The 25,843-nt window shown below is 43.8% G+C and overlaps 1 protein-coding gene across 23 annotated transcripts in view; it reads right to left on the bottom strand.

Annotated features, from left to right (window-relative positions):
* Positions 1–25,843, bottom strand: part of AMBRA1 (autophagy and beclin 1 regulator 1) — a 177,449-nt gene that overhangs the window by 21,240 nt on the left and 130,366 nt on the right. For all 23 annotated transcript variants that reach the window (XM_060104074.1, XM_060104079.1, XM_060104073.1 and 20 more), the window contains 3 exons: positions 23,006–23,116; positions 10,280–10,468; positions 9,276–9,430 (listed from right to left, as the gene is read on the bottom strand). In XM_060104074.1, the coding sequence (XP_059960057.1) occupies positions 9,276–9,430; positions 10,280–10,468; positions 23,006–23,116 (455 nt within the window). The remainder of the gene's footprint in view (positions 1–9,275; positions 9,431–10,279; positions 10,469–23,005; positions 23,117–25,843) is intronic.

Here is a 25,843-nt window from a genome sequence, read left to right as displayed (position 1 = left end):
CAGGAAAAGAACGAGAGGTAGCCAGGGGAACTCAGTGGGAAAACTTCTTCTCCATCTTTTTAAAATTGAGAGGAAAAATGTATTGCTGCCCTCAACAAGATGCTTTCTTTTCTACCACATGTCAATAAAGCTCACACCATTAGTCCAAGTAGCAAACTGCATTGCTCAGATCAGCCCAAATAAGAAGCTAAAAGAAAAAAACTTTTCGGTTTTCTTGTTTACATTTGGGAATCTCATTATCCTTAAAGCTGGAAACTTGCCACTGTGGCAAGAGGTCAAGTGCGGTCGGCAGATCTCCCTTGTTTTAACCAAGACAATGAAAGCTGGTTGAAGGAAGAGGACAACTGGAAACTGAGGCCAGAAGGACCATGAGAGAAGTCGCAAGCCAAAGGGGCTTTGAGGAAGAAAGGAACTGTGAGGAGGAGAAATGCCTTCTGGGTCGTGATGAGAATCAAGGGAGGCTTTAAGCTTTTAGAGAGGGTTACTAGAGGAGAATTAACTCTCTGGAAAGAGGAAAAAAATCAGTGGAAAGCAGATGCTAAGAGACAGCTGACCTTTCCATTGGAAATGGATGGCTACACATCTTGTCGCAGGCTGAGAAATGCACACATCCCAAAACAGGCGGGGGGAGGGATACTACGGTCATCCTTTTTTTCTTTTGGGTTGATTTGCTTAGATTCATCAGTTACTGGAGTTTCTTCATCCCTAGGAAAATGTGATTGTTTTTCAGAACCTTTAATTTCTTTTACTGTCTCTAAGCCTTCTTTATATTCTACTTTGGAGTTTAGAACTCATAGAATGTTGCTTTTAAAGTGGTTATTTAAAAACAAAAATCGGAATACCAAGTCAGTTTACTTTCGAGACTCTTTGTTCAGTTGAAGCAGGAACAAATCTGCCTAGAACACTCTTGTTTAAACCAAAGCTCCCCCAGCAGAAGAGCAAACAGCTCCTTTTCTTATCTCTTGGGAACTTGTTGCCCTCCTCTGTTCCTGATAACCTGATGCCTTGTAGTTATTTCCAGCCAATCTCCTGTGATTTGTTGAGACCTACAGACTTTGTCTTATTCACCTGTTCCCCTCAAAGAGATCCCAAGGACAGTCAGAGAACAGGAATTTTATTTTTCAATTGGCCTGATGCTTTCCAAAGTCCATCTCTGGCCATTAGGATTGAAGCGCAGAGATTACTTCAGTTGAGGGATCTACTTCTGTGCTAAATCAAATACCAAGGCACTCAATGCTCCTGGAACTGCCAGAAGTTAAAATAATTGCTGCCTCCTGTGCCCACACCTCTGTGCACAGCACAAGTTCTTGACCTTCCTCAGTTTTCTAAATCTCAAAGGAAATGGCCAAATGAGTAGTTGTTCTAGATATTCAGCTCAGATAAGCGAGTCTTTCAATATATTCATACATTTTACTTGATCCATATTTTTTTGAAAGAAGAAAACTCAGGATGGGAGTTACAATAAAATACTTTCAGCTTCTACAAATGCAGAAGTTGGTTCTCCTACCAATTCTTTTTTTTAAAAATAAATTTATTTATTTTTGGCTGTGTTGGGTCTTCGTTGCTGTGCGCGGGCTTTCTCTAGTTGCAGTGAGTGAGGGCTACTCTTCGTTGCAGTGCGCAGGCTTCTCATTGCGGTGGCTTCTCTCATTGTGGAGCGTGGGCTCTAGGTGCGCAGGCTTCAGTAGCTGTGGCACACAGGCTCAGCAGTTGTGGCTCACGGGCTCTAGAGCACAGGCTCAGCAGTTGTGGCACAAGGGCTTAGTTGCTCTGCGGCATGTGGGATCTTCCTGGACCAGGGATGGAACCCATGTCACCTGCACTGGCAGGCGGATTCTCAACCACTGTGCCACCAAGGAAGCCCCTCCTACCAATTCTTAAAAAACAAAATGTTTTGCCTTTCACTTCTGAAACAGCCACTGGGAATCTCTCACCATTTCTCAGTGCTGTGACCGGAACCCTGAGAAACTCACTGATACTGGGCAGAACTGGGGTCATGAGCAAGACACTCTCTATTTTCATAAGAATTACATCTAATACTTATGTTTAATTACCATTTCCTGAGGCACGTGCTAGGCACACTGATGGTGCTGGTGAGTAGGGGTGTGTGTTCATGTATGTGTAGGGAATACACAGCACACAAGATTTTAAAGCGACACATTCCCAGAACAAATGCTGAGTGCCTCCTGTGTGCCAAGCACAGTGAAGGCTGGGGATACAGCAGTGAAAAGATCCGTTAAGAAGCCAGGTGTCCAGCATGTATGCACCAGGAGAGCAAGGACCAGATCCATTCTGTTCATTGTATTCCCAGACCTAGCGAAGTACCTGGCCCAGGGTAGGGGCACAATAAAATTTTGCTGAGTGAAAAGAATAAAATGCAGCATAGATTGTGCTCTACTAAGAAGCCATGGAGGAAAGAAAGCATCAAAGTTGGAGGAATCTGTCATGGAAAAATTCGCCTAAATTAATGGCTTTGATTGTAGCTCTAATGTTATTTTAAATTTTTTATTTTGCCCCCTCCCTTCTCTGACAAATTGCATCAGAGACACCCCTGACTTCTCTCATACCTCCTCCCCCTTTCCTACAACATGGTGAAGAAAGGAACTTTTTGAGGATAGATGCTTTGTACCACATCTCAGAAGTCAACTTTAAGATAATTGCAGCGGGAGCAACTTTTAATCAACTGACAAGCAGCTTTAAGAAAATTAATGAGGACAAAATCTTAGGAAGGAGTAAATCATTTCTGACAACAAAGCTGTCTTTTATCCCAATCTCCCCTTGAAGAAATAGTACCCTTCTAGGATACAAAAATAAAATATCTTTATTTTTGGTTTTTGCCACTCCCAAGCCCAGTAAGATTAAGAAGAAGCTCAGTTCCCTTAGATTGCTGGAGAATACTCTGGCTTGAACTAGAGTTCCAGGTCACTTTTTTTTTTTTTTTTAATTTTTTTGGGCTGCATTGGGTCTTCATTGTTGCACGCAGGCTTTTCTCTAATTGCGGCAAGCAGGGGCTACTCCTCATTGTGGTGCGCGGGCTTCTCATTGCAGTGGCTTTTCTTGTTGTGGAGCATGGGCTCTAGGCGCGTGGGCTTCAGTAGCTGTACCACACGGGCTCAGTGGTTGTGGCTCGCGGGCTCTAGAGCACAGCCTCAGTAGTTGTGGCGCACGGGCTTAGCTGCTCCGCAGCATGTGGGATCTTCCTGGACCAGGGCTCGAACCCGTGTCCCCTGCATTGGCAGATGGATTCTTTTTTTTTTTTTTTTTTTTTTTTTTTGCGGTATGCGGGCCTCTCACTGTTGTGGCCTCTCCCGTTGCGGAGCACAGGCTCCGGATGCGCAGGCCCAGCGGCCATGGCTCACGGGCCCAGCCGCTCTGCGGCATATGGGATCCTCCCAGACCGGGGCACGAACCCGTATCCCCTGCATCGGCAGGCGGACTCTTAACCACTGCGCCACCAGGGAGGCCCGGCAGATGGATTCTTAACCACTGCGCCACCAGGAAAGCCCTCTAGGTCACTTTTGAAAACCAAACTTTTAGAATCTAGGGAAGTACTGATGACTGGATTTGATCACAGGCTAAATTCAGGGCAAGGAGTAAGCCACAGTAAAGATTATATGTTGAAGAAGGGAGCTAGGACAAGCCAAAAGAGCCTATGCATGTTAGTTACATAATGCTGGTCAGTGCTGACAGTGCTGGCTACCCATCCCGACCCGGGGTCTAAGCTACAATTTAGTTATGACTAATCTGAGTACTCTGGACACCAAGCCTTTTCTGTGGTTCATTTTAATGAACTTATAATAATAATAATCAGTCATCACTAGGCTGTTCTCTGAAGATGGCTATGAAATGGTATGAAATAAAGAAAGCCAACTAATGTTTCTTTATAACCAGGGTGACACTAAGATATCCATTAATGGGTACCACGGCGACATCTTCCTTCCAAGGATAACAGTGAGTTGAATGTTGGAAAAAGGAACTCAAGAACTACACCTTCAGATGGGGAAGGTCCTGGAGAGAAAGATAAAGATATTTCTTCTCACTTTTTAAGCCTCAGAATCTCTGTATTCTATAGCACGAAGGCAAACAGGAATGGGATCACAGTTAAGAGCCTGAACAAAGTCAACTGTGGGCAGGTAAGAGTTTTAATTAGAATTGGGAAAAAGGCCCCACAGCATTACTCTTTAAAGTACCACCACTAGGATGCTAGAATGATCCAGAAATGCTAAGGGCAGGAGGTACTCATCAATTTCTCAACTTCCTGAAAGTATATGAAAGATCTGGTTAAAGGAGCCAAAGAAATAAACCAGATGAGGTTCCAGAGACAAGGTGAGAGCAAAAAAGAAAACAACAAAGCTATACTGACAGGTGAGGTCTAACTGGGATCCCCATGCAGTTGAGGACTGGTTCTCAATCTTGACTCAGCATGCAGACTCAACTGGAGGGCTTGGTAAAACAAGGATGGCTGGGCCCTACCCTCAGAGCTTCTGATTCAGCAGGCCTGGGACAGGGCTGAGAAGCTGCATTTCTATTAAGTTCCCTGATGATGCTGACTTAGTCCCAGGGAATACACATTGAGAACTACTGGCCAGTTAAGATATGAGTAGGTTGTAGGTCTAAAAAAAATCTGTTTCCTTTTCCAGCTGCCTAGGACCTATTGAGAATGAGGGGGATGCATATCTTTAGAGCTGGAGCTCTAGAGGGAGAAGGTATACAAGGGGACTGTCCACTACTGAAGAGCAGAGCTCTCAGGGTCAAGAAGGCGTTGGGGGAGGCGGGAGAGAAGAGAGGAAGAGGGGGGAGAAGAGGGGGGAGAGAGAGGGGTGGAGGGAGGGAGGGGCGGGCTTTCTTTCCAACACCCCCTCCAAACTAACAATCTATCTGGGTATTAGTTGCTCAACCCTTGAATACAGTTTCACCACATAGCCACAAAGAAAAAGCTTTCAATAAAATTGACCCTTAAGTATTGATGTTTGAGGCTTGGCCTTAAAGAGCACAATGCTGTCTCATGGAGAAAGGAGAGCTCAACTGCTTTCTGTCCTAGGGCTTCTTCTCCCACCCAAGCCCCTTGTCCATCACTTCTGCCCAAACTGCCCCAGCACTGCCTCCCCACCTACACCCACACCTTGACCACTGACGTTTGCCCCCACTCCTAGGTAAAACAGCACTTATTACAAACTGCAGGCATAGTTTGCTATATGACTATTTCTGGTTTCATTAGTAATTTTGTATTTTTGTTATTATGCTTTCACTTGGTTACAACCAAAGTTATTACATTGTGCAAGTTGCCATAATTTTAGAAAATTAATTGCAGTTTTCTGCTACAATATTGTGCCTTGTTCCAATTAGAAAATGAAAGCAGTGACAGAACTCGGGCAGTTTAGTGTTTTGAGAATTCAGCAAAACTTCAGCTCAACAATCTTTAAATGCCTAACTTAAAAACCAAACAGAAATTAACAAAAAGTCCTACTGGCTCAAGTATGAGGGAGTCAGATGGCACATAAGACCCTGAGGCAGAGATAGTAGCATACTCATCCCGGAAGAGCCTCGAATCGACAGACAGAAGGGGGAGGTAAAACATGTGCCTAGTCTTATTTTTCCTGATTTGCCAATGATACTAAAATTGGGAAGACTAAGCCTAGCCTTAGTAAGCAGAGAAGGGAAATATCCGAGGACCCTAGATCCTAGAAGTGAGGATAATAATTAAACTCAACATGGGGAAGAAAGTAGTTCAGCACATAGAGATATTCAAGGGAGAACCCTGTAAAGCAACAACAGCTGAGAAAAATGGGAGGTGAAGCACATTGACAGCCAAAAAGCTAAGAGTTTTATAGGAGATAGAACACAAACACCACTGTGCCTGCAACAAAATTAGCAAAGGATCAAAGCATCACACATAAAACCACGATAAGAAGTAAACCTGAGACTGTATCTCTGCCTCTGCTGAAGAGGCTGAGGGCAGAAACCTAAAATGAAGAAAGCAGTCATTAAGAACAGCAGTTCTCAAACTCAAGTGCGTATCAGAATCATCTGGAAAGCTTGTTTTTCGTGTGTGTGTGTGTGTGTGTGGTACGCAGGCCTCTCACTGTTGTGGCCTCTCCCATTGCGGAGCACAGGCTCCAGACGCGCAGGCTCAGCGGCCATGGCTCATGGGCCCAGCCGCTCCATGGCATGTGGGATCTTCCTGGACCAGGGCACGAACCCGTGTCCCCTGCATCGGCAGGCAGACTTTCGACCACTGCGCCACCAGGGAAGCCCTGGAAAGCTTGTTTTACAAATACAAATACCCGGTCCCCTTCCTGCCCAATTCTTATTCTGATTTTGGTCTGAAGTGGAGTCTGTATTTTAACAAGAACCCCATGCATTCTAATGCAGGTTGTCCAAGGAGCACAGTTTGAGAAGCACTGATCCAGAGATCTGAAGAACTGCTTAGAATAAGCATGCCAAGGCGAAGAGCAATTAGCAATTCGTTTTTACAAGAGTTTTCATATGGGATTGTGTAAGAGATCATCTCTTGGGGAGAGATGGTCACTTAGTGGGAATTAAAGTAAGTCGGTGCTCTGGAGGATGTTCTCCTGGGAACGTCTGCTGGCCCAACAATTTCACCTCTCTGAACGTTCCCACAGTGAATTCCAAGAGGTAACACCACAGAGAAGGGGGATTCTGGGTAGAAAAGCTCTAGGACAGGCCCAGTACCCACAACTTCCTTCAAGGACAGAGCTTGACATTACAGATGGAGACAGCCACCTATACTTACTTGTGCAAAGAGGGAGATGCTCTACTGTCCCATTAAACCCTCGCTCCCTGTTCTCAGACAAAAATGCACTTCTTGCCTTAAACGGTGGTACAGCACAGCTATCCAAAAAAGCTGGTGTCTTCCCTTCCACCAGTGACTGAATTCAGGGACATGTGCTGAGTGCTTTGGTGCCTTTGGATGTAAGGGGCAACCAAGACCTGGAAAACCAGAAATCTTTCTGTAGCACGGGGGTTTAAAGTCAGACTGGGTGGACACAGGGTGAGCAAAACCTTGTTGAGAAGCCCGGATCCTGCCTCTTGTGTGAGAGAAATGCTTCCCAAATGAGAGCTTTCTAGTTACTTCAGCTCCCTCTCCTAAGTGGCAGACGGGGTCTATTGAGAATCAAAAAACCCCTGCTGGGAATGCTGAGAAGTAGCTCTTGTTCTGAGGCATGCAGTAGCTGGCTAGGTGCCTTGAGCCCCTACATCTCCACAGCAGACTTCTCCAACTGCATTCCCTGAGCTGCCGGCCCCATTTGTGACAGAATCTTGGCTTCCGCCCTGGAGCTGTTTGCCTTTAGCCAGATGTTTCTGGCTACTTATAGAGAAGAGGAACCTTGCTAGGATGGAGGACTGGCAGGCTGTGCCCAAAAGTGAGCAGGAGCCCTCGTTTCCAGAAGAGGCTGGAGATGTCCATTAGTGTTGCTGAAATCAGATCCTGTCTCTTAATGATTAGAAACAATTATTCCACAATTAGGTAGGAAGGGTTAGAAGAACAGCAAGGACCAAGATTCTAGGTGGTAAAAAGCAGACACCAGGTACTTTTACCATCCAAATCTGCTTAAGATAAGAATATTTAAACTAAAATTCACCTTCCATCCTCATGTATCTAGGTAAGAAAATAGGATCGATGAACTTCCCACAAAGTCCTCTCCCAGTCACTCAATGTCAAATATTTCTAGTCACATGGATTCAAGAATCAGAACTTTCCTGTCATTGTGACGTCAAGAGCAGAGAATGGAATGCCTTGTTTCTACCCTTTCAGAGACATGACGGGACACGATGTCACCTATCAATGGTTCTGCTAGTTACCACCTAGAAACAATAAGGATGCTTTTCTTGAGATTCTCTTTCACTTATTCAGCTTCTCCTAAATGAGAGGTTTCTTATTGGTATTTGGAGTTCATACAGATGAAACAGACATGGTCCTACTCTCAAGGAGCTCATGGGCCAAGAGAGGAGAATGATGTGGAAATAAATAACTGCAGTTTGGTGTGATGAGTGTTAACACAGAGAGTGTACTAGGTACAGGGGTGGCACAGGAGGGAGTGATCAATTCTGTTTAGGAAGGTTCCATAGAAGGGGAAGAGCTTGCAGGCAGTTGGGTTTCAGGGAGAAAAGGGCACTCCAGGTAAAGGCACCCTGGCAAGAGAGAGCCTTACTAATTCAGGGGGCTTGGAAAGTGGCTCAGTAGAGTTGGATAGAAGGTCCTTGTAGGAGACAGGAGGGAGAAGAGGCTGGAGACACCACACCTGGCCACCCACTTTCTATTGCTTTGTATATAATGGGTCCTATCTTTAGGGTTTTTTTCTTTAAAACAAATGCTTCATATTCCAGGCTGAATTCAACAAGCATCTACATGTGTGGCACTAAATGAGGGACCCCGGGGGATATGCCCCTAAGGAGCTTACACTGAACCTAATTGAGTGGATTAAACATACACACCACACTGCTAAAGAAAACACAAAACAACACATAAACAAGTGCATAAAACTATAAATGGCACAGCATAAAGTGCTAAGGGAATTCACAGGTTCTTAGATTGAGACCGAGCTTAAACACCATCTGATTAGAGAAGTGTTCAAATGCTCATCTCCCCTTGACAAAACCCTGGCCAAATGAGCCCCCATGGGATGTGGGAATAATCTCAGTCAGAAACTAGACGGGGTGAGTCCAGGAGGCCACTAACCCCAGGATGCCCAGAAGGCTTTTATGGCAATACAAGCAAGGACGGCTTCAGACAAGAAAGGGTCCTAAATAGAACATTTCTCTGCTAGTGAAGTGGACGGGACAGTTAAGAGCACAGCAGCTGCCCGAAGTCCTTATCCTCCATCGTGACTACAACCTCAGGAAAAGAACATTTCATAGTATACTATCTATCTCTTTTTATAGCTTGCGTCCTGAAAATTTTTTTTTAAAAAGAAGCATAAATATTTCATTGGGTTCTCTGTGTATCTCCAGACTAAAGGTTTCATGTTGAGGTAAGGAAGTATTCAGTTTGGTCTTGATGCAAAGATCCTTTCAGGCCTCTGGGGACCCAGCTCATGATTTAGGGTATGAGAAAGCCCCTGCCTTTTAATAGTCCAGAGCTTCCAAAAGTGCGGCCTGCTGGTCATTACTAGGCTGGACTGGAGTCCTTCCTGGCTCCTTATGGGCATGACATCTCTGGTCCTGGCTGGGAGACCACAACCTTGTCCTGCATTACCCTGCCAGCCAGGCCTAGAAGAGCTGCCATACAGTGAAGCCACGGGCAACGCACTCACCCTCATGGAGGTCTCGCCACCATGGGCCTGTTGCAGCCTGAAGACCTGGGCCACCATGTGCTCCGTGGAGGGGTGCAGCAGGATCCTTCGTGAGGCCAAGCCCACCATTACATATCGACCCATCGGGGACAGGCTCACTGAAATGGCATTGGGACCTGAGGGCCAGAAAAACAGAGAGACATCTCCCAGAGTTCTTGCTATTACAAGGGAATAATTTTCCCTCTTAGTATTTTCTCTTTCTCTCTGATCTTCATCTTTGTTTGGTCATCCTGGGGTTAATCTCATAGGACTGTAGTGAAGAGTACAATGAGAAGGCATGTAAAGTATTGAGTACAGTGTTTGACACATAAAAAGTACTTAATAAATGCTCACCAGTATTATCATAGAATCACATTAAAAAATTGTTATACTGTAAATACTATTTTTTTGAAATCTACTTTTTTCACTTCATCCATTACGAACATTTTTCACCATTAAATAGTCTTCTATAAGAGCATTTTAAAGGCCAAATGGTATTCTGCCTTATTAATGCACCATTATTTCTTTAAGCAACTCTTCACAATTTTTCTCTATGATAAATAAGACTGCTGAAAACATCCTTCTAAATAAATCTTGTATAGTTTTCTGATTATTTCCTTAGAAGTGAAATTACTGGATCAAAGAGAACATACATTTTGGGGGCTTTTAATACACAATGCCAAACAGCCTTGCAGTGTGTGTGTGCCCACTTCCCCAAGCCATGGCCAAGAACGAAGCTCCCCCTTATTCCTGCCCATAACAACAGGAGTATACCAGTGATGCCACTGCGGTAGGGAGGAATCTTATTCTGAGGTTCTTCTGCAATGCTACCAGCCAGCACAAAGCAATCTTCCTCTGACACGTGCCCCAGTGAAGCAGGGGCAGTATGTGACCATTACTCCCACCTAAGCTATACCTCACCTAGGAATGCCCAGGCCAAGGTACCAGCATCCCTTTGTCACTAGGTTGGGCTTCCTATCCCTTACCAAATCGCTTGGTGTAGAGCATTTCGCCCAGGTTATGGGGGGCCAGAGAGTACACTGCCAGGATGCCTTCATCAGGAAAGCCCCTTTGGCTGCTAGGGATGAAAGCCGCCAGAAGCTGGCCATCTGCAGAAATGTCACAGCTGGCGTCATTGTAGATCTTGCAGTTCTGCACCAGCACATTCATGGAGGCTGCATCAGACAAAGAAAGAAAAGAGGGTAAGAAAGTTTGGAGTTGATGGTATAAAAAATTCTGGGTCAAGAAATCTGGGGGCCTCTCTAAGGGCCTGAACCTGAACCCTCTCTAGAAATACTAAAGGCTGCCTTATCAAACTGAAATGTCATGGAACAAGCAACACGAGACACACAAAAGATATGTCTCTTCTACCACTTTAATAGGAAACTACAGAGAGTCAACACAACCACAACCACCTGCTGAGTCTTAGCTCACACTTAGGAAACATCATTTGAGAGATGAGCTGGGGGAAAAGTTATCAACAATTGTTCCTGGAGAGCCACTCAACAGCTGTTATTGTCCAAAAGATCAAAACTGAGATGAATGAAAATGTAAACCCACTGATTCCAAGAAAAAGGTGATCCACGTAAAACTTCCTTGGGGGTGAGAATCCTACTCCCCACCTCTACGTGACCCTGGAGAAGGAAATCATTTCACCAGTTTTTGTCTTATTTTCTCATTTAAGAAAACTGGAGCATTCAGAGACTTCATTCAGTCTTCTGGACGGCTCCTTGCTAATGCTAAGCCCTAATTCCACAAGAGAGGATAAAGAGAAGCAAAGCCTAGCCCTGGCTGGATGGCTGGAACTATTTTCATTTCTCACTACGCTCTATCCCTCACCCATACCATAAGCCAATGACCGTGGGCAGCCCCAGTCTGCACGTAGCAGTTACTGAGAATTAAGCACAGTCAGCCAGGCAGCAGGCAGGCTCAGCACGAGGGAACGGGTGGGGTCGGGGGTGGGGTGGAGGAATGCCTGTCGGTGGGGAGAATCGTTCCACATGAGGGGACTAATGAGATGTTAGCTAGCTCTGGGGCTGTGCCTGCATGCTTTGTTTCGGCTTTCATTCGAATCCCTCTCGGAGGCCCATTGTGCAAATCCCTGCCCGGAGGAACTGGCCTACCCTTGATGTGAGCCTGGAATCAGATGGCCCACACCACGGGCGTGAGCAGAACAGCACAACACATCCAAAGGGACCAAGCTCCTCTGGGCTCTGTCTCATTTAGATCCACTTACATGCAAAGAGACTAATTCACTTTCTCTTATTTGAAGGAGATTACTTCAGATGTCCACTGTCAGAGGCATTATGGTTAAAACAAACAAAAAGGCAAGCTCAACTGCCCTCACCAGATTCCAGGTGATCTACTGCAGGATGCCAAATGGCCTGACCCAGAAGGTCAAGGGTAAGTTTCCCCAGGAAATTACCTTAAGGAAAACAAAACAAAGAGCTGCTTTCCAGGGGGAACTTGAGACTTATGGGATCAGGGATTCGGAGCGATTTCTAAAACTCTATATTCATCCCCCTTTCCCTGTGTGTGTTGTTAATGAAGCCACAGAGATGACAGAGGAGATCAAAAAAGACATCAGAACACATTGATTAGGCTATTGTGCCAACTCCTGGGGGCGGACACCTACAGCACCATTACACATAAAGCTGAGGAGGGACCACAAGGATGGTTCTGTTTGCTAACTAATAAGATAATGACATCCAAAATACTCATTGCTATCACCATTAGGGCTCTGTACTGCTCAACTTCCAACCCACCATCTGCTCGAGCCTGTATGGCTAGATTTATCTAGTTAGCACTGAGATTGTCTGCTCCTTACTCAGGGTCCCAAGCCTGTTGCCAAAAAGATAACCTCCTCCCCCTTCCTTGGACTGACACATGATTACAGTTGGGAATACAGAACCAAAGCAACTGGGGGAGCTTCGAGAGTGAGTCCAGGGACTCCCCTGGTGGCGCAGTGGTTAAGAATCTGCCTGCCAATGCAGGGGACACGGGTTCGAGCCCTGGTCTAGGAAGATCCCACATGCCGCGGAGCAACTCAGCCCCTGCGCCACAACTACTGAGCGTGCGCTCTAGAGCCCGCGAGCCACGACTACTGAGTCTGCGCGTGCCATAACTACTGAAGCCCGCATGCCAAGAGCCCATGCTCTGCAACAAGAGAAGCTAATGCAATGAGAAGCCTGCTTACCGCAACGAAGAGTAGCCCCGGCTCGCTGCAACTAGAGAAAGCCCGCGCGCAGCAACAAAGACCCAACACAGCCAAAAATAAAATAAATTTATTAAAAAAAAAAGAGTGAGTCCATCTTGGTTTTCTAAACTTTATGTTGGCACAATCCTCGGAAAGGTAAAAAGAAACTGACAATTTAGACTGCAACCATCAAAGGCAGAGAGAGAAAGAAGGCAATGACAAATATTAAGTAGGACATGAAAATAAACAGAAAAGGAAATGGGACTCTGTGGGCTTTAAGACAGCTTTGTATGGTTTCCATTTTATCTACATTTAATGTCCCAAAAATGCATGGTGAGTATTTTATGAAAGTCTTTATGAAAGGCTTTCTATCTTGCTGTTACAGACATCTAGCTTATATGTGTTAACCTGCAATTCAGTCAAACATATAGAAGCCTACAATGACCCTCAAAACTCACCACCAACATTAAAAAAGCACTGAACTAGATACTGCCAGATTAATTACTAAGAGGGGTCTGCGGGTTGGGGGGGAAGTACAAGTAGGGTTTTCCTTCTTTTGGGAGGCTGGGCTCTAAGCCCACGAAAAACTGGGCATATAGACAAAAAGCATTTTGTCAGCCTCAAATTCAAGCCATGGTGTTTGTGTTTGTACTGTATTATGATGATTCCAAGTCAATGGCCATCTCCCAAATTTTGTCCCCTCCCCTCAACTCCACCCAATTTCGCAACTGCTCCCAGTTCCTGCAGTGAGCTCAGAGAGAGATATGCAAATAACAAATGAAAAGAGAATGCTGAAAATTAAAACGGAGCTTCTCCAGCAGCATGCTCCCTTTCAGAACTTGTACAGCTAGGGATCTAGGGTTTTACTTCTACCATAATGAAGGGGATGTAGTAGGCACAGAGTGATCTGGTAGCTTCATTGAGCACTGGGTGGTGTGTTTACAGTTTCATTAATATTTCAAAGCTCCAATTAGCAATTTACATTTATTGCTTGTTGTATATTAATTTCATGGAAATTAATATACAACAAGCAATGGAAATGGAAATGTTCAGATGGAACATGGAATGGAAATGGAAATGTTCAGTTACAGTGGTGAGTGGTCACTGCTTCAATTTGTTCATGCAGCTTCTTCTCGTAAGGCTGAAATTTTGATGAGTTAAATGACAAAAGGAGAGATTTCCTGGGTCTCTGTTACTTCTTTTCTCAGGCCATAGCAAAGTAATGCACTAATGACAAGGAGAGCTCATCCTTCTTGGACTCAATAATGATGTAATAAGCAGGTAGAGAAAAAGGTGAAGTGAAATACAGTTTAAGACAGTGGCAACCCACACACCACTAGAAATCTTTGTTCTGCTCCCTGCCTTGCCTTACCACAGTGGTTCTCAAGTTTCAGCATGCATCATAATCACCTGGAGGGCTTATTAAAACACAGAACGCTGGGGTGAGACCGGAGAATTTGTATTTCTAGCAAGTTCCCAGGCGTCTGATGTTGCTGGTCTGGGACCACACTTGAAAACTGCTGTCTTACCAGACAGTCCTTGACCCCTGAGCTGGAGCTCCAGCAAACTGCCCTGCACTTAAAGCCAAAACACACGTGGGGAAGGATGATGGAGCAGTTAGCTGGGCAGCTGAGAATGGAAATAAAGTCTAGGAAAGAAAGGATTTTTCAAATCAAAACTGCTTAAGAGCTTCAGGGGGCAGCTCCAGGAGGAGCAAACACGATGCAGAAGACAGCAGGAAGCCACGTTCCAGACTGTGCAATGTAATCTCCTCCTAATTATAAATGATTTCCAAGTTAAAATGCCCTAGCAGGGAATGGGAGGGGTAAGAAGTACTGATGCCTGGAGGAGCACAGGGCTCTGCTTTTCCATCAGCTCCATAAATTATAAACGAACACCCTGTACAAAGATAGGTTTGTAGCCTGTTGCTGGCTGGCCAGATGAGGCCACAGGAGCGATGAGCAGTGGCAGTACTTTTACAGATGCGTTAGATATGGATTTGGAAAACCCAAAGCGGTTTAAATCAGCAGGAAAATGTCCTTTTCACTATCTCTGAGCCCTCAGATTTCAGAATAGGACCTCTGCACGGAGCTCCAGATGACACTACATAAGCATTCCCAACGGCACCAATCACTACATCCTCTCTGGATGTGTGTGTGCCCCACACTGCTCAGCCCCTGGGTTTCTTAAGGTCCGTTCTGTCAGGGCACCCTGGTGACTAATGCTGTTCTCCCATAAGAGTTCACTCTTAAAAACCACAGTGAATCTAATGAGCTATTTTTTTTCCCATGAGAGTGGTTTCAAAATTATCTATGTTATATGAGGCCTTATTCACAAATTTCTAAACACTTTACAGATTGTAATTCATTAATCCTGTATCTCAACTAAGAGAACCAGGTGGTAACACTCCTTAGCCTAATTCTAGAAAAGAGTTAAATTCAATTCAGATAAGTCAGATGACCTCTTAACAACACAGTGGCTGCTGAACACGTGAGTAGAACTGAGGGCCAGTGGCTCCCAGGCATGAGCTGTGCCAAAGCCAAACACTTCCCTCCTCTGGGAAGTATGCAAGGTTCAGAAACGAATCCTACAGATTCCCAACTGAACTCTGCTGACAGCTGAATCTACCAGATTCAGAACTGTAACGAGACTTTATTCAGACCAACCAGGAAAAGCAGTTAGAGTTAATTACAGGAGCCTCAGGTGAAAGTGGCTGTCATTCTAGAGGGTAATACCATGGCAAGGAACACTGGCCACCATCAGACATATACGCCCTATACTCCTAGAATGCCAAGTATTTCCCAAGGCCAAAACTCTGAGAAAAATAGGGCACTTTTAAAAAGCAGAATTCTAACACCGCACAGGACTTAAATGAGGAAGAAAGGTGAGCCAAACTAAATGAGTCAATCTGGCTGCACATGATGCTTTTTGATCAGCTCAGGTTTTACAACAGCCATGATCAAAGGAAGTAAGAAGGAACACAGAAGGTGAATGACAGGAAGTTGTAGTCAGAACAAGTGGAGGCTTGTACAAAGAATGTTAAGGACAACCAAAAAGACTGTCTCAGCTCTGCTAGCAGCATATCCAATGCCTGTATTCTTCTGAATATGTGGTTTTTCTATCAAAGAAAATTGTCTCCAACTGGGGAGAAACAACATGCTTCAGAAGGATCAGAAGCCAATTACAGATGAGGCAACAGGTTAAAAGAGAACTATCTTTTTTACATGAACATCACTTTACAGAGATGGAAAATACGCCTCTCAGAGTACTGAAAACAGGGGCAGGGGTGACCTTAGAATTATAGCCACACTCTCAAAGAATCACGGTATAATTTCCAAGAAAAAGACATGATAAAAAGAGCTAACATTTACTGACCATTTACTACAGAAAGTGCCAGATGCCGTTCAGAGTGCCTGACATGTATCAATGTTAACTAATTTAATTCTCCTAACAATCCTATGAGGTTGGCACTATTATAACCCTCATTTTATAGACAAGGAAACTAAGGTGTAGAGAGATTAAGTAACCAAGGTCACACTGCTAGAAGGTGGCTGAGCAAGACTTGGACCTAGACAGTATAGCTGAAGAGTTCATTTGCTTAACCATCATAGGACAGCTGACAAGGAAAACGTTATCAAAGAACTACCTCTCCCTATACTTGCGAAGAAAAGGGAAGAAAAAAGCATCAGGCTCAGACCTTTAAAGTATAAAAAGTACCAAGTAATTCCAATACTATTTAAGCTGTTCCAGACAAAAAGAAAAACTTTCAAATTATATTTGTAACACAAGCATAACACTGATACCAAAACTCAGATTTTATGAAAAAGAATAGGATAGATCCATCTCACAAATTTCAAGGAAAAAACTCTTAATTAGCAAGCTACATGGAAAGAATTTAATGCTAAAGCATATACCATGAACCAGGTGGGGTTTATTCAAGGGACGTAAGGTTGGGTTCAATATTACAGAATCTATCAACATAATGATCTCGGGGCTTCCCTGGTGGTGCGGTGGTTAAGAACCCGCCTGCCAATGCAGGGGACACGGGTTTGACCCCTGGTCCGGGAAGATCCCACATGTCATGGAGCAACTAAGCCCATGCGCTGCAACTACTGAGCCTGTGCTCTAGAGCCCGCGAGCCACAACTACTGAAGCCTGCATGCCTAGAGCCCGTGCTCCGCAACAAGAGAAGCTACCGCGATGAGAAGCCCGCGCACCACAACGAAGAGTAGACCTTGCTCGTCACAACTAGAGAAAGCCCGCGCAGCAATGAAGACCCAACGCAGCCAAAAATAGATAAATTAAAAAAAATAATAATCAAGGGAAGTTTATTGGTATTATTTGGATTTAAAAATTAATTTAAGGTCAATTAAATCTACAGATACTTGTTTAAAAAAACACAATGATCTCATTATTAGGTCAAAGGAGAGAAAAAAACATGATCATCTTCACAGATGCTGATAAGGCATGACTAAATTTAACATCTATTCTTTTTTTTTTGCCGGGGGCGGTTGGGGGGGGAGTCCTAACCACTGAACCGCCAAGGAATTCCGAGTATCTATTCTTGATTAAAAACTCACAATAAAATAAGAATAATGACTTCCTTAAAACAATAAACTAGTTCTGGTTCACCCCAAAAGTCAGCAATATGCTTACTGGGAAAAAGCTAGAAGTTTTTCTACTGAAATCAGGAATGATATAAGGATGACTGCTATCATTTAACATTGTTCTGATGATAGCAGCCAATGCACTCAGACAAGGGGAAGAAATCACAGGTGTACAACCTGGAACAGAGGAGGTAAAATTAATACTATTTACAGATAACATACTTAGAAAACCCATGAGATTTAACTGAATAACAACTATAATTAGTAAACAAATTCAGTAAAACAAATTTTTTTAAAGCTTGTAACAATAAACTTTAAAAATGTATAAAATTACATGAAGAAAACTTTAAAACATTCCTAAGACCACAAGAGAGACTTGGAGAAACTGAAAAATCATAAGTATCTTCTTATGTATGGTATCTTCTTACATAAGAAGATACCATAAAAATATTGAGTCTCCTTAAGTTACTTTATATGTTTAATGCGATCACATTAATTACACTAACAGGATTTTTTCAGGGGGATGAAGGGAAGAAGCGAGGTAGTTTTAAAGTCCATACAGAAAACCAAAATGTTCAAGCAGGCAAGAAATTTTGGATTAAAAAAATAACAAGAGGAGACTAGTCCTACCAGATCCTAAAACAGAGCCTCAAACTTAAACCAATGTGGTAGGTACTGTTACATGAATAATCAGACAGATCCCTGGGACAGAAGAGACAGAAGAAATACATCTAAATACTCAACAGGAAATTAATAGGATGAAAATGACATCCCAAATCAATGGGGACAAATGGATCATTTTATAAATTGGTTGTGACAAATGAGTAGCACATGGGGGAAAAGTTGGATCATACTCTGCTTATTTAGGACTAGGTTAAACTTCTGATGAATCAAAGATTTAAAGGAAAAAACTAAAATATAAAAGTACTAACTGATCTTCTTGATGCTGCTACAAAATCTAGGAACCATAAAAGGAAAGTTGGATAATTCTGACTACTTAAAATAGGTTCTATGACAAAAATAACCTTCAGCAGAGTCAAAAGACAAATGACAACCAGGAAACTCCTATTATGAGTTAATTTTCTGATTTATAAAGAGCTCCTGTAGAACTGGTAAGGAAAAGACCAACAACACAATAAAAAAAAAAATAGGTAAAGCACAGAGACAAGCCAAGAAAAAGCAACACATGTGGCTAAACGTATGCAGAGCCACACAACCTGGTTTATAATATGAGAAATACAAATTTAAAATACCTACATAGTATTTTTTTTTTTGGCCACACCACGCGGCTTGCAGGATCCTAGTTTCCCGACCAGGGACTGAACCCTCGCCCCCAACAGTGGAAGTGCGGAGCCCTAACCACTGGACCGCCAGGGAAGTCCCACCTACATAGTATTTTTTACCATCAGATTTGTAAATACCCCAAAATATGATAGCACATTCTACAAGCAAGAGTTTAGGGAAACATGCACTCTCAATGAACCAAAAGCGAGTGTATAAATTGGTATAATCTCTACAGAGGGTGATTTAGCAGTATCTACCAAAATCACGAATCTACATATTCTTCCTCCCCACAATTCCATTTCTAGGAATTTATCCTATGATATACTTGCACATGTGCAAAATGACAAACTGTGGCATGGTTTGTATAGCAAAAGACTGGAAACAACTTAAAAGTTCCTCAGCAGAGGGGTTTCCCTGGCATTCCAGGGGTTAAGACTCTGCACTCCCAACGCAGGTGGCCTGGGTTCAATCCCTGGTTAGGGAACTAGATCCCGCATGCTGCAACTAAAGATCTTGCATGCCACAACGAACATCCCGTGTGCCACAACTAAGACCCGGAGCAGACAAAAAAAAAAAAAAAAAAAATTCCTCAGCAGAACACTGGTTAAAAAATAACTGGTTAAAAAATGGACAGTGGGGGACTTTCCTGGTGGCAAAGTGGTTAAGGATATGCCTGCCTGGTCCAGGAAGATCCCACATGCCGTGGAGAAACTAAGCCCGTGCGCCACAACTACTGAGCCTCCGCTCTAGAGCCCGCGAGCTACAACTACTGAGCCTGTGTGCCAAAACTACTGAAGCCCGCATGCCTAGAGCCTGTGCTCCGCAACAAGAGAAGCCACTGCAATGAGAGCCCCGCGCACCGCAACGAAGAGTAGTCCCCGCTTGCCACAACTAGAGAAAGCCCACATGCAGCAACAAAGACCCAACACAGCCATAAATAAATAAATAAACAGATAGATAGATAGATAGATAGATAAATATATATATATATAAAAGGACAGTGGGATACTAGGCAGCCATTAAAAAAGAATTGAGTAAATGCTTATGTAATGATATGGAAAGATCACCAAGACATATAGTAAAGAAAGCAAGGTACAGAAAGAAAAGTATGTATAACATGCTACCATTTAGGTTAAGTAGAGGTGGAAAAACAAACATTTGCATGTACTTGTATATGCGTACAATATCTTTGAAGAGATATGCAAGACACTGCTCATTGTGGTTGCCTATGGGGTGGAGTGGTGGGTAGCTGGGGGCAGGGTTGGGAAACTTTTCACTGTATATCCTTTTATATTTTAAAAATCTTTGGTAAATGTATTTCAGATTATAATAAAAGAAACAAAGCAAATAAAATAACGAAACAAAGTACCTACGGAAAATTATGGCAAACATCAGGGCCAGAAATCTATAAACAAGCAAACAGTATTTAATAAGGGAAAAGGTAGACTGCATTTGATTTCTACTAAAGAATAGATTACCGAACATGCGGCTTAAAAGCACTTAGGAAAAAATGATTGCTGCTGAGGTTTCACTAAGATCAGGAGATGAAAAATTGACTTCATTTTCATGGTCTGATAAGGATACCAAGATTGGCATACTGTGAAAGCCACAGAAGGGGCTATCTTGATTATTTTAAGGTATCTGACCAACTCTTACAATACCCATAGACAAGATAGAAAAATATGGGCTTCACATGCAAACAACCAAGCCTAGGTGCAAATTCGTGAACCAAAATTGACACAGAGCAAGCCCACAGGAACATACCACAACACTTGGTGCAAAGTCCTGACTGATGCACTAGTTTTGCTAGCAATCCAAAGTAAGACAGAGCGGGGACTTCCCTGGTGGCACAGTTGGTTAAGAGTCTGCACTCTCGGGACTCCCTGGTGGCACGGTGGTTAAGAATCCACCTGCCAATGCAGGGGACACGGGTTCGAGCCCTGGCCCAGGAAGATCCCACATGCCGCGGAGCAGCTAAGCCCGTGTGCCACAACTACTGAGCCTGCGCTCTAGAGCCTGCGAGCCACAACTACTGAGCCCGTGCACCTAGAGCCCATGCTTAGCAACAAGAGAAGCCACTGCAATGAGAAGCCCACGCACCGCAATGAAGATTAGCCCCCGCTCACCGCAACTCAAGAAAGCCCTCGCGCAGCAACGAAGACCCAATGCAGCCAAAAATAAATAAATAAATAAACAAATAAATTTATTTATTAAAAAAAAAAAAAAAAACAGTCTGCACTCCCAATGCTGGGGGCCTGGGTTCGATCCCTGGTCAGGGAACTAGATCCCACATGCGTGCCGCAACTAAGAGTTCTCATGCCTCAACTAAGGAGCCCGCCTGCTGCAACTAAGACCCAGCGCAACCAAATAAGTAAATAAATAAATATCTTTAAAAAAACCAGAAAAACAAAGTAAGACAGAGGGACTTCCCTGGTGGTCCAGTGATTAAGAATCCACCTTCCAATGCAGGAGACTCGGGTTCGATCCCTGGTTGGAGAACTAAGATCTTACATGCCTCGGGGCAACTAAGACCCTATGCAGCACCCCCAAAAAAGAATTAAAGTACTTAGTGTTAAAAAAAAAAAGACAGAGAAAGTATGTTTATCAAATTAGAAGATGATGTAAGGTTGGGAAAAAAAGGGCTGAGTCAAAGTTCAAAAAAATGTTGAGAGGCAGGAACTAAGAAGAGCAATTGGCACTATTAAGATAAAACTTAACGGAAACAAATACAAACCTTTGGTTTTTGAAACATTCGAACTGCGCAAGTAAGTATAGGACGGTAAAGTCTTGGTTTATTAATAGTTATCAAGTATTTTTTAAATAAATAAATACATTTATTTATTATTTATTTATGTTTGGCTTCACTGGGTCCTCGTTGCTGTGCACGGGCTTTCTCTAGTTGTGGTGAGCAGGGGCTACTTTTCATTCCGGTGAGCGGGCTTCTCATTGCGGTGGCTTCCCTTGTTGCAAAGCATGGGCTCTAGGCACGTAGGCTTCATTAGTTGCAGCACACGGGCTCAGCAGTTGTGGCTCGTAGGCTCAAGAGTGCAGGCTCAGTAGTTGTAGTGCATGGGCTTAGTTGCTTCACGGCATGTGGGATCTTCCTGGACCAGGGATCGAACCCGTGTCTCCTGCACTGGCAGGCAGATTTTTAACCACTGTGCAACCAGGGAAGTCCCATCAAGGAGTTTTAAGTGACTGCAAACTCAACAGTGGCTTCAGAAAAAGGTGTTGGAATCTTAGGCTGAACTAACACTGTCCAAACCATCATTGTTCTCTGTTTTGGACAGATCTCATCTGGAGTGTTCTACGTTGTTCTGCCATCTCAAAGCTTAAAGGGGAAATGAGCAGAACTGTCAAGGATTTGAAAACCAGATCGTAAAAGGAATCTCAGGAATTCTGGCCCCAAAAGAATGATTTAAAGGGAAATGGCAGTTTATCTTCAAATAGCTGGAGAACTGTCACTTAGAAGAGACATCATTAAACTTATTCTATGGAGATTCAGAGGTAGAATTAGGACCAATGGGAGGAAGTGACAGCAAGGGAAATGGTGGCTGGGTATAAGAAAAAACATTTGAACAGGAATTTAGCAGTGATGGACTAGGGCCAACTCATCAGACAGTGTGACCTATCTGAAGTGTTCAAGCAGAGGCTCAACCACCACTTCCCAGGGATGTGTGAGAGTCCGTCATCAGATAGAAAGTGAAATGAGATGTCTAAAATGCTGTGATTGGGCTTCCCTGGTGGCGCAGTGGTTGAGAATCCGCCTGCCAATGCAGGGGACATGGGTTCAGGCCCTGGTCCGGGAAGATCCCACATGCTGCAGAGCAACCAAGCCCGTGCACAACAACTGCTGAGCCTGTGCTCTGGAGCAAACAAGCCACAACTACTGAAGCCCGTGTGCCACGTCTGCTGAAGCCTGCACGCCTGGAGCCTGTGCTCCGCGGCAGGGGACGCCACCGCAGTGAGAAGCCCTCACACTGCGGCGAGAAGTGGCCCCCACTCGCTTCAACTGGAGAGGGCCCTCACACAGCAACGGAAGACCCAACGCAGCCAATAAATAAATAAATTAATTAATTTTAAAAAATGATGTGATTTCAATCAAACAACTGGGACATGGGATTGAGGACTCGTAGAAGCTGGGAAAACGGACTGACAGACAGACATGTTTGTAAGTCACACATCAATCAGGCCACTCCCTTTGTTCTATTCAGACCTAGATTAATAAATGAGTTTATCAACACTGTAGTCTTTCCTCAAGGGTCTGGCTCTCAGTTCCTACACTCCCTTCTCCTTCTGTTCCTCTCAGTTCCACCCAAACTTCTAGGCTTGGGACAATGAACTACTAGTCGGTAAACTCCTGGGGCAGACATCTTCATTTTGGTGTCCACCTTAGCACTGTTCTGATCACTGTACCAAAGCATTGTTCACTGCTCAGGGTGGGTGCTCAATACACGTTTGTTGAATTGCTTAACGAGAGTTGGAGAAGAACTGCAGAAATGGCACAGGGCAGTCAGCTGCTCAACGAGGCGATGAAAAATCCAGTGCTATGTGGGTTTCTGAGCTCTGGCTCACCAGTAAGAGACAGACCTTCCACCAGTATCCCCAGTTCTACCTTGGCTTACCATTACTGATTTCTGGGAGGTCAAACTTAGTGAAGTCCCACCACTGGAGCCGGTAGGTAGTGTTGGCAATGTTACTGGCCACGGCAGACTGTCCATCACCAATCACTGCCCCTGGTCGGGGAGAAGACAAAGAGAGCACATTATAGTGTTTATCTATATGTTTCCACTGCAAACATGAGACAAAACTAGGATTAGTAGAAGAAGGAGAAAAGGAAGAATCACAATTAAGGCTGAAGAAAGCTGACAAGTCCTATCTGTCAAGTCTCTATCTCAAAGAGAAACCAGACATGTTTCTCAAGAACAATTCTACATGTAAATATAGTATAATACAGTATAATATAATATAGTATAGTATAGTATAATATAATATAAATCAGCCCCCCTTCCCATTATTACGTAACATTTACTGAGTGCCAACAATGTGGCACGTACTGTATATATCCTATCTGGTAGGCTCACAATCTAAAGAGACAAATGGGTGTTCATAAAAAGGCTGGGAAAGAAACATGAAAAATGGTAGGACACCATTAACACAGAAAAGCATTCAGTCCCTGGATGTCTTTGTAGTAAGCAGCACCCTTTGGGAGAAAGCATCTCCTTTGTATATGACCTTCCTCCTAATAAAACATCTCAAAAGGAGGCTTCCCCCAGGGAAGAGGCAGCCAGCATTCAGCTGATAGGATAGAGAGAGACAGCAAAGAACAAATGAGGTAATATTTGTTAATCTCTTCTGGACCTCTGGCATGTAACACAATAGAAATTTATGAGCCTAGCTTTTCCGCCTCAGAATATTTTTATTAAGGCAGTATTTTATAACCCCTGCCCTGCCCCACCCCACCCCAGGAGAACTTCCTTGAATCCAGATTCACTTGTAACATCTCACAGTTTAACTTTCCCTGAGACATACACTTCTATATGACATTTTTTTCCTTGGTAACCAATTAAATAAAAAAGGGATTTTTTTAAAACAGGGTGACACTTTAATTTGCAGTTGTATTTCATTTTACTTGAACATGTCATCTCTTCCTCCTCCTCCTTCCGAGGTGCATTTCATACACACCCACCCTTCTGATCAGACAGAGCCAAACCCTCTTGGGAGAATAGAACATTCTTATGTGCTACACAACCTAAATGGTACTCTCTGCTGCAAATCAACTCTGACTTTGAGAAACTGAACTTGTTAGAGCTGACTAGCCTTGGAACAATGGACAGTTCTATACCCAGATTCTTCAGTATCACCATTTTCCTCCTCTGCATGTCACTGCAAGAGGGTCTTGTCTTTTTTTTTTTTTCCCCTCCTTTTAGAGCGCTGCATTTATTGCTCTGCTACTCCTGGTGTTTCCCTGTTCTTTCCTCAGATGGTCAAGAGCTTGTTCAGAGAGAAAATGTCCTCCATATAAGCTATGAAATATGAGAAAGTTTTCTCACTCTTCCCCAGTTGCTTCAGGCCACTGTATGAGAAGACTCTTTTTTAACATTAATTTACTGATAGAGTCCTTGTCCCTGTTTCAATTTGTTAAGAAAGGTACATTAATTCGTTCCCAAGATGATGATACTTCTAGATTAACATGTCGTCAACATGGGCAGGACTGCCCCCATGGGGGTGAAAACTGTTCATGGTGGGGGAAAAATCTTAGATAGTACAACCCCCGGTCCCTGCCAAAGTACTGCAGTATATGAACAGATACACAGCATTATCTGTGATATTAAAATTTCATGGGAGGGGGTGATTAGGGAAAAAAATGTCTAAAAAGGCTCCTTAGGAGGGTAATGATAAAATAAAGGTTGAGAAATACTGTTTTAGATAAACCAATACCATCCAAACAATACATTCTTTACAATCTTGCAGATTCAAAGACATTGTTCAAAATGGTCATGATCTCTCTGAAGGCCTAAGAAAGACAGCATTTGAGGGTTCTGTCAATGAGCCCACTGACCTCAAATCCCTATTGAGGGGGCTTCCCTGGTGGCACAGTGGTTAAGAATCCACCTGCCATTGCAGGGAACACAGGTTCGAGCCCTGGCCTGGGAAGATCCCACATGTCATGGAGCAACTAAGCCCGTGCACCACAACTGCTGAGCCTGTGCTCTAGAGCTTGTGAGCCACAACTACTGAGCCCACGTGCCACAACTACTGAAGCCCGCGTGCCTAGAGCCCGTGCTCCACAACAAGAGAAGCCACCTTAATGACAAGCCCACACACCGCAACGAAGAGTAGCCCCCGCTCGCCACAACTAGAGAAAGCCTGTGCACAGCAACGAAGACCCAACGCAGCCAAATAAAAAAAGAGAATCCCTATTGAGGGCCCTGTGGCATATCACTTAAATGAGGTAAATATATGCCTTTGCTTAAACTTTACAGAAAATTCTGTAATAATGGTACCTGACTTGGGAAATTTTGCTGAACCTCTGGGTCATGAGGAGGGTAAGCTACCTATAAGGCTTTCTTTTTGTAAGTAAATAAATAAATTTATTAATTTATCCATCTATCTATCTATCTATTTATTTATTTATTTATTGCTGTGTTGGGTCTTGGTTGCTGCGCGAGGGCTTTCTCTAGTTGTGGCGAGCGGGGGCTACTCTTCGTTGCGGTGTGCGGGCTTCTCATTGTGGTGGCTTCTCTTGTTGCAGAGGATGGGCTCTAGGTGCGCGGACTTCAGTAGTTGCAGCATGCGGTCTCAGTAGTTGTGGCTTGCAGGCTCAAGAGCACAGGCTCAGCAGTTGTGGCACACAGGCTTAGTTGCTCCGCAGCATGTGGGATCTTCCTGGACCAGGGATCGAACCCACGTCCCCTGTATTGGCAGGTGGATTCTTAACCACTGCGCCACCAGGGAAGTTC

Source organism: Mesoplodon densirostris, chromosome 7, assembly GCF_025265405.1.
Source record: "Mesoplodon densirostris isolate mMesDen1 chromosome 7, mMesDen1 primary haplotype, whole genome shotgun sequence".
Taxonomy (NCBI): domain Eukaryota; kingdom Metazoa; phylum Chordata; class Mammalia; order Artiodactyla; family Ziphiidae; genus Mesoplodon; species Mesoplodon densirostris.
This window is presented reverse-complemented; position numbering and strand designations above follow the sequence as displayed.